The 12,260-nt window shown below is 49.6% G+C and overlaps 2 protein-coding genes across 2 annotated transcripts; one reads left to right on the plus strand and one right to left on the minus strand.

Annotated features, from left to right (window-relative positions):
- Window positions 1-973: 973 nt before the first annotated feature.
- On the plus strand, window positions 974-2,038 carry N7516_010674 (uncharacterized protein; the record flags this gene model as incomplete). The annotated part of the gene is made up of 1 exon (XM_057223392.1): window positions 974-2,038. One exon carries the CDS (start codon window positions 974-976, stop codon window positions 2,036-2,038), a length of 1,065 nt encoding a protein of 354 aa, XP_057070613.1.
- Window positions 2,039-2,887: 849 nt separating this feature from the next.
- N7516_010675 (type I polyketide synthase) lies at window positions 2,888-11,665 on the minus strand (the record flags this gene model as incomplete). Its single annotated transcript, XM_057223393.1, is given in 13 exon segments — window positions 2,888-3,754; window positions 3,808-4,122; window positions 4,190-4,358; window positions 4,421-5,115; window positions 5,177-5,962; window positions 6,020-8,841; window positions 8,913-9,161; window positions 9,273-10,081; window positions 10,145-10,353; window positions 10,445-10,704; window positions 10,715-10,971; window positions 11,047-11,518; window positions 11,587-11,665. The coding sequence occupies 13 exon segments, from the start codon at window positions 11,663-11,665 to the stop codon at window positions 2,888-2,890; spliced, it is 7,989 nt and encodes a 2,662-aa protein (XP_057070614.1).
- Window positions 11,666-12,260: the final 595 nt, after the last annotated feature.

A 12,260-nucleotide genomic window follows, 5' to 3' on the forward strand; every position in this document is an offset into this window, starting at 1 on the left:
TACGATATTGAATCGAGTCTTTGTACACTCGATTCGTGTTTCATCAGTATAGAACCCCTGGGCTCCTTTATTTTTCTTTGATACTCGACCAAAAAGAACAATAGCATCATGGGTCGAATGTCGAATCCAATAACATAGAATCATTCTAACAAAAAGGACCCTTGAGACAACGGCTCTGTCGGCGAATGGCCTTTGTGCTCTTTGTATCTTTTGTTGTCAAGTCTCGAGGGAGATTTTCTTCGAGGACCCCAGACAAACATTTTTAGAATGTCTTTGTGTTATCAAATTCCTTCTTTCAAGAGGCCATAGTTGTCCAAGGCAATCTCATCTTATAAAAGGGAACCTCCGCTCCACGACTGGGGATATAATTCTATACAACCATCTCAACCAAGCACAAGCAACTCAATTGACTCATTAACTTGACAGATTCCTTCATCAACACATTCTACATAATCATCCTTCTACATTGTAAGCTGCCCCATCTATTGTGACCACTTCTTATGGCCCTTACTAACTTCTTCCAGGACCTTTCTACACACGTCGACTGGATATTATTCTTCTTCTGCTTTGGCTTTGTTCTGTGCTTTGGATCTATAACTTTCGTAATTGTTCATTGTATCGTGCAGGTGGTTCAGGCAGCCGTCGCTTTCTACATATTCGATATCATTTATTACTTCTTCTACGAGAAGGAAAGTATAAAGTTCTTCGCCGAGCTCATTTCTCATATCCTCTCCGCACGCCTTGAGCTGAAGAGTTTTATCTTACTACTGTGCCTACTATTTACCATTCATCATTCTATTAGGGAGATCGCCTTTGTCCTCTGCGAAAAAGTTCTCGCGCCAAACGCAACCATCATTCTAGATTGTTCCAAGCATCGTGAGTATCGCATCCAGTCCTTCGTCAACGCCTACGACCGAACAACAAACACTACTCTAACAACCAAAAACCCCTAAATCTTAACTTTCTAGCAGTCATGCAGAGCCCCATGCTCCCCCAGATCGACGAACAGATGGCCCGCATTAATCCCGTTAAGTGGAAGAAGCCTTCTACATCTACTAACTCTCACAAGGATTCCGACTCTGCACCTAAACTATCCTTCCCTTCTTCTTCAAACCATCATATGCGCCATCCCTGGGGCGTTATCGACTACCACATGTACCTCTCACACATCGAAAGCAAGCGCGACGGTATCTATCGCAAGAAAGAGTGCCACATCCTAGAGACCACCGGCTTCAGACAAGTCGCCCTACACGACGAGCCGGAGCTCGACAACATCCCAGCCAACACAAACCCCACCGCCGTCTTCCTGAGTCTCCCTGTCCCGGACATGCAGGAAGAATCCAGCAACGCCAGACTGCTACTCGGCTTCGATATGAAGTGCGATCGCTTGCAGGGTTATTTCTTTGAGTCCGAGATTCCGATTGAGAATTACGAGGACCTCTGGCAGGTCTGGAACCAGGGTGGAGGCGAGCTTGTTATTGATGTCCCCGTCGAGCGTTTCCTCTCTGTTATTCGCCATACTATGCAGCAGCAAATTGAGATCCTGGAGATCGGTATCCTGCACCACTACGGTCTTACTACGCGCGCGTTCCCAGCTGGCCTGGATATGATTATTGCTGTGCAGTTCTTGCAGTTCGTCGATGACTTCGCTGAGCTTCTCACCGAGGAGACTTATGAGTTTCGGGGCCTTTATTTGCCTTTCCAGGATGAACTACGCGGTTTACTTGAGAGTGGCTCCCGGGATGCTTGGTTTGCTGTTCGTGATGGACTTGATATCCAGCAGCATCGTCAGAAGCAGTTGAGGAAGGTTGTTGGTTCTGGGTTGTTCAATGGACAGAATATGGCTGTGCTGCGAGAGGGGCCTGAGCAGACTCCTCAGAAGGAGAAGACATCTCGTCCTGTGAAGATTATCCCACGTCACTCGTCTCCATGGTCGTGGTCGAAGATGCAGATGCAGGTCCTAGTGAGTGCTCTCTTTATTGTTTGCTTCTGTTCTGTCTTCCAGCGCGAGCGGGTTATGTGTGTGGGGATGTTCTGATCTAGCGCTTCATCAATATTATTTCAAATTTTCATAAAACAAGATGGTCTATAATTTTGGTAACTATGTAGTAAGTAAGTATGCTCGTTCATATTGCCTAGTAATTCAGATCCACTCTCACTTTCCAAAATTAATGTTGTAGTTAGTAACTGAAGCCTGGGCATAGGGACTTCTAAAGTAAACTGAAGCTAAACTGAAGCTGGACGGAATCTAAATTGTAGAGAGGGTAGTTGAAGAAGGAAGAATTCAAAATCAGTGAATCTTTATAGGGTAGACTGTTGTATACAAATTGAAATGTTTTAGATGTTTCAAAAAGGCGGTGATAAAAGGGCGGTGAGTTAGTAACCAATGACAGAGCTGGTAGCATACTTAGTCACCCCTCCTCAGGCATCAATATAGATGCCTGAATGATCAGTCAGCGAGCACTGATGCCTGCAGAACCGGCTACAGAGCCTACTTTACCTTCTATACCTTTGGTTCGGCGGCAGGTGATATGTTCTGGCTGTATGATAAAAGACATACTTATTCTAAATGCCCTACATGTATTTGATAGCTAAGTTTATGTTTTCTTAATGGTATTAATAGTTGCTTAAAATTGGAAGGGGTTTCAATAACCGGGTTTCACGTTGTTTAGAGAGGCTTACTAATCTCCCGGGCGCGGGCGTAGGTCCTTTTTCTGCCAATACTAAGACTATCCGACCGCCTTGTGGACTACTGCACAACTAGGGTGGACAATCTAGTATCTTCAGGGTATTGGATTCTATATATATTCTCTAGGACCTTATACTATTCGACAATTTGTGACCTTCCTACCCTCACTTTTCTAACCTCGTCTAGTAGGCACGGGCACTAACCATCTATCTTGGCAGCACCTTTAACCAAGTCCTCGATCTTCCCACTCTTGCTCAAAAGTTGCAGCATTGAAACCTCAAAGCCAAAAGTCTTGATCAGCCAGTTCCGCAACTCTCCTGCCACCAAGCTATCCACACCATATCGTGAGACCGGCATATTAGAGTCAATATCATTAGCTGCTACGCCGAGGAGGTCTGCGAGACGTGTAGTGATGGCCGTACGAGAGATCTCCAGCTTCTCAGCAGGTGTCGACGCATTTTGTAACTGTGTAGCGATCGAAGAGGTGCCTCCTGACGAGTTGCTTCCAGCAGAGGCAAGTGACTGAGCCCGATCGGAAATCGCCTGCCGAACTCCCTGGAATCGGGCATTGTTATACCATACAAGATCGTTCACACGATCATTCTCCAGGTAGGACAGGAAACGGGCCGGCTCAAGCCCAGTCACCACTTGCGCGGGGTAACTGCCGTCACGTGGGGAGGATGAGGGATGCGGCTTGCAAAGTGCACCTTCCAGGAGCTGTAAAAACTCGGTTTCTGACACGCCGTAGGTGGCATTGCGCTGAAGCATCTGCTGGAACGCGGTAGAAGAACTGACAGAGCCGACTTCAAGAATTAACCCGAGGCCAAGAGTCGTGGCAGGTAGCGCCTGCGAATGACGGAACCTGGAGAACGAGTCCTGGAATGCATTCGCAGCTGTGTATGCTCCTTGGCTGGGTGTACCCACGGTTCCCACAATGGAGGAAGTCATCAAGAAAAAGTCAAGTGGGAGATTCTTTGTGGCATGATGAAGGTTGATGGTGCCCATGACCTTGGGCTCAAGGACCTTCTGTACTTGGGACCAAGCGGCATTTTCGAAGAGCGCATCCTGGATCTTGTAAGCACTGCACTTCTTTTATTCGTGACACGTTGGAAACTTACTCCTTCCACCATTGCAGCATGAATAACTCCTTTCACTTGCCGCGTCGCAGACAGCTTCTCTACGGCGGAAGTGAGGGCATTCTGATCAGTCACGTTGCACTGGATGACTTCTGGCTGAGCGCCCGCTGCGGTTAGCTCTTCCACAATCGAGACAGCTTCAGACTTGTTGATCCCAGACCGGGAGAGGAACGCCAGATGCCGAGCTCCTTTCTCGACCATCCAGGCGGATAAACTCCGACCAAGACCGCCGAGGCAGCCAACAAGAAGATATGTGGCATTTGGATCAAATGCGGCTCGAGTTACTGGCCGCGCGATCTTTAAAAGGTCAGCTTCAATGTCCAATATCCCGTTCGACACCAAATTGATGCTTTTAACAACTCACCTTCAGTGTGGCAGTCGGATCGCGGAAAGTTATGACAAACTTTCCGGTGTGCAATCCCTTGGAAAACGAAGTCATAGCGGTTTCCAGGCGAGAGATACAGAAAGGAGTCAGGTGCCGAATGGGACCAATGACGCCTTCGTTTATCAGCCCCGTCATCTCCGTCATCAATCTATGATCTGTCAGTTCAAACCATATCCTGGTCATCGACGGGGGAAAAGAAGGGGCACGTACCTGGATATAAGGTCTGGCTTTTGTCGATAGATCTTGCCCATATCAAACGATGAAAAAGTGGCATTCTTGTTGAATACTTCAAGCCCAAGCTTACCACCTCCGAGAACATCTGTTCTACCGACATCAATGAAACGACCCAACGGTGCGATGCATCTCCACATTTCATGCATCAAATCACCACCGGAGCTGCTGAGAATCAAATCGAGACCATTCTGTTTGGTGGCCTTCAGAATGTCTTCAACCGCACTCAGCTTTCGAGAATTGAAGATGTGAGAGGCTGGAATGCCAAATTCATCGACAAGTATCTTGGCTTTCTCATCCGTACCCACGGTTGCATAAACCTCTGCGCCTAGAGACTGAGCTATCTGAATAGCTGCCATTCCAAGACCACCGGTTGCGGATTGGATCAGGACGGATTCACCCTTGGCCAACCTTCCCAGATGCTTAAAAGCATAGATAGCGGTGAGATAGACCACTGGCATGGATGCGGCACCGTCTGTTGACAGTTGATCGGGGATCTTTGAGACCACAGAAGCTGGAGATCTAAGGTAATTACCCATGTTTCCGGGAATAATGCCGAAGACTCGGTCGCCTAGCTTGAAGGACGTCACAGCAGAGCCTAGCCTGGTCACCACACCGGCTCCTTCGGTGCTCAGATTGTTAAGATCAAACCGTGCTGTGGCTACAGCAATATCCTGGAATTTGAAAAGTCAGGGTTAGCATAAATAAAAGACTTGAAGTGAACGAACGGCTTACCTTCATGTTGAGTCCAATGGCTTCAGTTTTGATTTCAATCCAGTCGTCCTCTAGCGGCTTGCTAAAGTCTGGGTCGCTCGTGAAGTGCAGTGATGAGAGCATGCCAGGTTGTCCGTAACGCGCCTTTATGGGTAGTTCAGTACCCACAGCGCGTTCCTCGATGTCGTTTTCGAACCCATTGCGCAGGTAGAATTGGCTGTTGAGGGTCTCTTCTGGCAGTAAACGCTCCACATGGAAAGCACCTCCTCGAAGCACACACTCGAGATCAACAATCTCAGAAGGCTCAGGCACCTGTAACTCATTCAGTTTACCAACGATTAGTTCGGCAGTCCTCGCGTCCGATGTGTAATCGCCGAAATCCAACTCGATGAAAGCGTATTTTGATGATACGTTTTCAGTGGCGATGGATCTCAGCATGCCCTTCATGATCGATGATTCTCCAGGGATGATCAGATCAGCTGCGACCCACACCATTGCCGACACATTCGACACAATCGTCTGCAGCGCTTTGAAGTACGACTCATCACGACAGGTGAGGATGGAGCCGTTGACATCAACGAAACTGATGACCATAGAGTTCCGTGGGATTTCATGCCCGGAGAACAGTTCAATCGGGATGACATTGAAGCCTTGATTCGCCAAGACCTTCGCCGCCACATCAGCCAGCAAAGGGAGTAATTCTCGATAAAGTAGGAAGATGTTTGCGTCTTGCTTCAAAGGAGCATCTGATTTGACCCCAGGGGCTTTCGAGAGCATGACAGTCGTCATTTGTTGGTCTCCTGTATACTGCTCAGTTGTTAGTAATCTCCGACACAGGCAACGATATCTAGCATGCTTGCTTACATCTTCAAGAGAAAGATCGACCCCTGAGAACTCGCATTCTTTCAGCATGTTGTTCCACTCAGCCTTCCCACGGTTAATTTGCTCGTGTTCCCATTTACCCGTCAATGTGCGGGAAAGAACCTCGGAAGCTGTCGTTGCGCGCGTAGTCTCCAGCAGCACAAGTGATCCCGACGGTTTCAACAAAGGTTGGATTTGCTTCAATGCTGCGTCGGGAGAGTCAATCTCGCCGAGGCAACCGGCGGCTATTATCAGATCAAACGAATGAGCTTCAAACCCTTGGGGAAGAGGGTCCTGTAAGACATCAAGCATCTGGAACAGTAATCCATCATGACCGTCGAATCGTGACTTTGCTTCCGTAACACGCCACTGTGCGGCATCAGTGAACACATACTCTTCGAATCTCTTCGACGTGGAATTCGACGCCAACATTTCGAGGACAGCCGAGGTTGCTCCAGCTGAGCCTCCGCCGACTTCCAAGATCCGCATTCGTGGATTTCTGTGAGCTAGCAGGTCTACGACTTGCCGCAGTTGGGAGTATGCCCCGCTAACAGAGATTCCTGATGCAAATAAGTCTGTGAGGAGGTTGTTCTCCAAAAGCACCTTGACACTGTTGGTTGTTCCTCCAAGAACGTCGTTCAGGCTATCGCGCAGCGCCTTGAGGCATCTGGCTTCTGGAACATCGTGCAAGTTGTCCGTAGCCAGCTTTTCAATGATGGCTAGTCTCTCTGCTCTGGTGGTTTTCAGGAGATCTTGCCGCTCGGGAGAGCTTACCCACGACTTTACCCATTTCGCGAAGCTGTCATGGTTCTGAGTCTTGTCGTGGATCGAATCGCGACTGAGCTCTTCGTCGATACTTGCAAGGATATGAGCGGATAGAGTCTCCAATTCAGTAACAGTTGATGACGCGATTTCCTTTGGCGGGAACATGGCCTCCGCAATGGCGGGAGTCAAAGTCTCGATGTCGACCTTCTCCACCGGTTGCCAGTACGGTTCACGCACCATGTTCGAAGTGGAAGCATCCAAGGCTCCATCATAGGCCACGCACTTCAGCTCCTCAATGTCTAGGAGTGGAGCACCAGACAAACTGTAAAGCTGAGCCCGCGCGTAAACACTTCGGAGACCAAGGATCGTTCCCTTGGCCACTCCCAAAGCCTGCTGCTCGTGGGGAGATTCGGGAACCCAAACCGTCATATTGTCGGCGAAAATAGGGACGAATGGTTTCTCAAAGTTCTCAACCTGACCCGCGTGGCACGATATCAAGGCCAGCTGAATACAGGTGTCCAGAGTTGCCGGGTGAATGGTGTATTCGGATTCATTGTCAAAGTCGGCTGTGGGCTGCAGGGAGACACTGGACGTTGTAACGTTAGAGCCACGGTATGCCTTCAGATCAGACAGACCCTGGAAGGCCGGGCCATAGCCCAGACCCGCCGCTTCAAAGCTCCGGTACCAACGCGTGACGTCAAGTGATCTCGAACGGGGGTCAGCTTTGAGCTTTTGGCTTTCGTCAATTGAGGGCTTCACGGCGGCCACGGAGACTGTTCCAGTGCAATGCTGGGTCCACTCATCGCTGTTTGGTAAAATTGAACCAATACTGAACTTGTACCACTGCGACATGACGGCTGCATTCGTCAAAGGCAATCTTTCCATATTGAGCACTGTTTCAACACCTAGCTCAGTGTCTTCCACACGGAGCGCCGAATTGATTGCTACCTGACGAAGCTGGAAGGACTTGATCGGAGAGGCATCCTCCGCCTCGTAGTGCAACTGACTGACCGCTTCGATAGCCATTGCCATGTACGCCGCGCCTGGAAGAACGGCATGTGGAAGAAGCTTGTGGTCTTCAAGCCAAGGAAGGTCTTTCAAGCGCAGAACGTTTCTCCATTGCGGGTGTGTCTTTGAGCCTCCCGGTACTCGGGCGCCGAGAATGTCATGACGCAGGTGCTTTCTGGTACGGTACTCCTTGTTGAACCGATTCTCGTAGTGAACTGGTGTTTCCGGGTACGAGTACTTGTTCTGGGGCATATCGATGCAAGGGAAGCCATGAGAGAGATGAATCACATCTTCCGATTTCTCGGTTGCATTGACAGCCACCAAGTCAATTGGTGCATTGCTGATGAAAAGATTGCCAGCAAGGGTCAACATGCTGGTTACGTCATGTTCGCCGCGACGGAGGGATCCCAGACAAGGCGGGAGGGCTGAACCGGTCTTCTCTAGACTGGAGCGGATCTGCTTCAACGGGCCGCTCAAGGCTGGATGGGGCCCAACTTCAATTAGAAGGTCGAGAGATCCATCTTCAGCGAGCCTCTCGACTGCGGACGAGAAGAGAACGGGGGCCTCGAGGTTGCGTCGCCAGTAAGCAGGAGAAGGCTGTTCTCTTACTTCTTTCATTGTCACCGATGAGACCCACTTCGCGATCGGGTTTGATGGCTCATTCTCCACGATTGACTTGACTTGGCCAAGGCCTTCGGTGGCTAGCTCTTCATATGCTGACCCAAGGGCTCGCATATGGTGGGAGTGATATGCGTTGCCGCCAGTCTTCAGTACACGAGCAAAAATACCTTCGTCACTCATGGTTTTGCTCAGTTTCTCAATTGCCTCCGGCTCGCCAGAGAGTGTGACGCTAGATGGCGAGTTGATGGCTGCAATTTTGACATCACCCTCAATGCCCTCCAAGTAGGGAACAACTTGAGCTGGCTGCAGACCAACGGCCATCATGAGACCCTTTCGTTGGTTGGTTACCACCACTTGACCGCGGAAGTACGCAAGAACAATGGCCTCGCTTGCCTTCAGGTACCCTGCAGCATAGGCAGCAGCGATTTCACCTGCATGATAGTTAGACGACGGCCTCATAATAATACTCCCCCTCCCTCCCAAAACAGACAAGGAATCTTACCAGAAGAATGCCCAACAGTAGCCTTCGGGTGAATTCCCCATTGTTTGAGCAGAGCCACCAAAGCGATCTGCAGAGCAGTACATAGAGTCTGTGAGAAGGCCGGATCATGGATCTCACTTGTGGCTGCCGGCTCCAGAAGTGCACCCTCAATCGTCCAGCTGGGCTTCTTCTCCAGCTTGCTGAGCGTGGCGTCCAGGTACTGGATTGTGCGTTTGAAGACTCCAAATTCATTCAACAACTGTGCACCCACTATTACGATACGCGTTAGTAGTGAAATTTTATTAACGTAGCATCATCATCAAGATGGGCCTCTCGATACCGGCCATCCAGACAAGCAAATGATTCGGAAGAGGAACTTACTTTGTGGCCACTGAGCTCCCTGTCCCGTAAAGACGAAGCCAATTCGTCGTACCGGGGAACTCGGTGCTTTTCCAGAGATCATCGAGTCAGAGTTAAGTCCATCGATTGGTGCTTCGGAATCGACAATGGCAAAGGCACGGCGAGGGAATGTCGATTTCCGGCATCCCAAGGTATAAAGTAGATCAGCGAGATCGTAACTTTCCAGTGACCTGGCAAGTCCCGAGAAGTGGGCCTTTAACGCACGCTCATCGTGGCCAGAGACTGGCAGCAAGATTAACGGACGGGTCCCCGCTCCATCAATCTGATGGAGTTTCGCCGGTTGGCACCAACTGAGCGACGGTAGACTCTCAGCAGAGCTATGATGGTCCTTAGTGCCATTCAGGTCACCGTTACCATTCAGGTGGCCGTTGCCATTCAAGTCACCGTTGCCATTCAGGTCACCGTTACCATTCAGGTGGCCGTTGCCATTCAAGTCACCGTTGCCATTCAGGTCACCGTTACCATTCAGGTCACCGTTGCCATTCAGGTCACCGTTGCCATTCAGGTCACCGTTGCCATTCAGGTCACCGTTGCCATTCAGGTCACCGTTACCATTCAGGTGGCCGTTGCCATTGAGGTGGCCGTTACCATTCAGGTGGCCGTTACCATTCAGGTGGCCATTACCGTTTAGGTTACCGTTGCCATTTGCCTTTGGTAGTCCGTTTGGAGCCTCCTTTCTGGCCTTGGGAAGTCCTCGCAGTCGATAGCCGGGGAGGACTGTGCTTGGGTGGTCTAGAACGCAATGAGCATTGGCTCCACCGTACCCGAAACTGCGCGAATAAGATTGTTAGTGTCAGCGTCAAGCATTTTCTTTTTTGAGGGGGAAGTGTCACCTATTGACGCTAACTCGTCGAAGCAGGTGGGCAGGCCATGGGGTCATTTCCGTCACAACCTTGGCTCTTGCTCCCTCAAAGTCAATTGAAGGGTTGAAATTTTCAATTCCAATAGTGGCTGGGATTTCTCCGTGCTCCATTGATAAGACTGCTTTCATGATCTGTGACATGGCGCTGGCCGCTTCGCTATGCCCAAGATTTGGTTTGATCTAGACAGACAGCGAGTCAGCATCGGGGTTTCAATCGACTGCCGGCAATAGCTCGTTGTACGAGCAATTTGGACAACACCACGCAACATACCGATCCGATTAACAAGGGTTCATCTTTCCGCCCTGCGGAGAAGACTCTTCCGACAGCGGAAACTTCGATTGGATCACCCACTGGCGTCCCCGTTCCATGGCACTCGACGTATCCCGTTAAATCTGGATTCAGGCCACCAGAGGCCTTGTAAGCCTGTCTAATGACAGCCTCCTGGCCATCAGGGCTTGGGTGCGAAATACCACCCGTTTTGCCGTTGGCGTTGAACGAGGTGCCACGCACAACCGCGCGGATTGGATCGCCTTGGGAAACAGCGTCGGAGAGCTTTTTTTAGGTAGATGGCACCAAATCCTTCGGCCCGAGAATATCCGTCGGCTGATATATCAAAGGTATGGCAGCGAGACGTGGGCGAGACGGCTCCGAGCTTGGTGGTGAAGATTTGATTGTCCGGTCCAAGGATGACGTTGGCCCCGGCAACGATAGCCGCCTCGCAGTCCCCGCTGCGAATGGCCAGCACGGCCAAATGTAAAGCGTACATGGAGGCGGAGCACGCCGTATCAACCATCAAACTATATAAATAAAGCGTCGGTCAGTATAATCTCTCTCTTGGAACAGACATTCAAGTCTTCTCAATGGAAACGAACCTAGGTCCTTGAAGGTTGAAAACATAGTTGATACGATTACTCAAAATCGTAGGACCGCCTCCTGTCACGACGTATGGTAGTGTGTGATCTGGGTCTCGATACTGCATGATTTGGTGCTCATTGTTGAAATTTCCCACAAACACACCAGTCTTGGAGCCGGAGAACTTCTCGAGTGATTCTCCGGCATTCTCAACTGCTTCATAAGTAACTTCCAGCAGTTTGCGCTGGCTGGGGTCCAATGCCATTGCTTCTTTGGCCGAGATACCGAAGAAGCTGTGATCAAAGTCGCGGGTGTCTCCGTGGAGCAAGTGGCCACCCCTGGTGTACATGGTTCCCGGTCGTTGCCCATTGGGGTGGTAGAATCCGTCGAGGTTGATACGGTCTTTCGAAAACTCAGACCAACCATCTTGTTTCGCTTTCAATAATTCCCACAGATCTGAGGTATTTTCAACACCGCCTGGCCACCGACAGCCTGCAAAATTCACGATCAACGGTGTGTTGGAGAGAGAGAGAGAGAGAATATGTGTCAAGAATCCTTACCCATCCCTACAATGGCAATTGGCTCTGGGCACTCAGAAAGAGGAGGGTCAGACGCTAGCCGTGTTCCAATTCCAGCCATTGTGTCAAAAGAAGAAAAAAAGGTGTTTTGATAGATCCAAAGTATAAAATATAAAAAAGGAGGGAGGGGATTGTTCTATAGTTGGAATCAGAAATTTGAAGCCAAGTCACAACCTTGGAACTTTCTCATCCACGTAAACTTCAGTAAGATTAGAGAGCTATTTATATCATATATCATCGGCAAAGAGCTACGTAGAGCGGCTGGTCAACTATCACCACAGCCTCTTGATCCACTGCCCAATCCTTTAGGGACAACTACGAAGGTGGGCACAAGAAGGGCCTATAGCGTATATTCGCGAGCTACTACCTCGTATCTCGTGCTTAGGTACATTCCAATGGTAATTTACAAAGACGGTTCCTTAGTATTACCAATTGATTTGTCAATTCGACAATCTTGCATCTTGTTACCTACCTAGGTAGGTACCATATAGTGGGTCTAACGTGCAATTCTCACCTGCATGAAGGATTATGCATAGGTCTAGCTGAAAAGGTAAAATGGTCTTACTGCATGGCGGGTCTTGCTGCATGGCGGGTCGTACTGCATGACGAATCTTACTGTATAATGAATCTTACTGTATGACGAATCTTACTGCATG

Source organism: Penicillium verrucosum (assembly GCF_028828655.1).
Source record: "Penicillium verrucosum strain IBT 35672 chromosome Unknown utg000004l_segment0_segment0, whole genome shotgun sequence".
Lineage (NCBI taxonomy): Eukaryota > Fungi > Ascomycota > Eurotiomycetes > Eurotiales > Aspergillaceae > Penicillium > Penicillium verrucosum.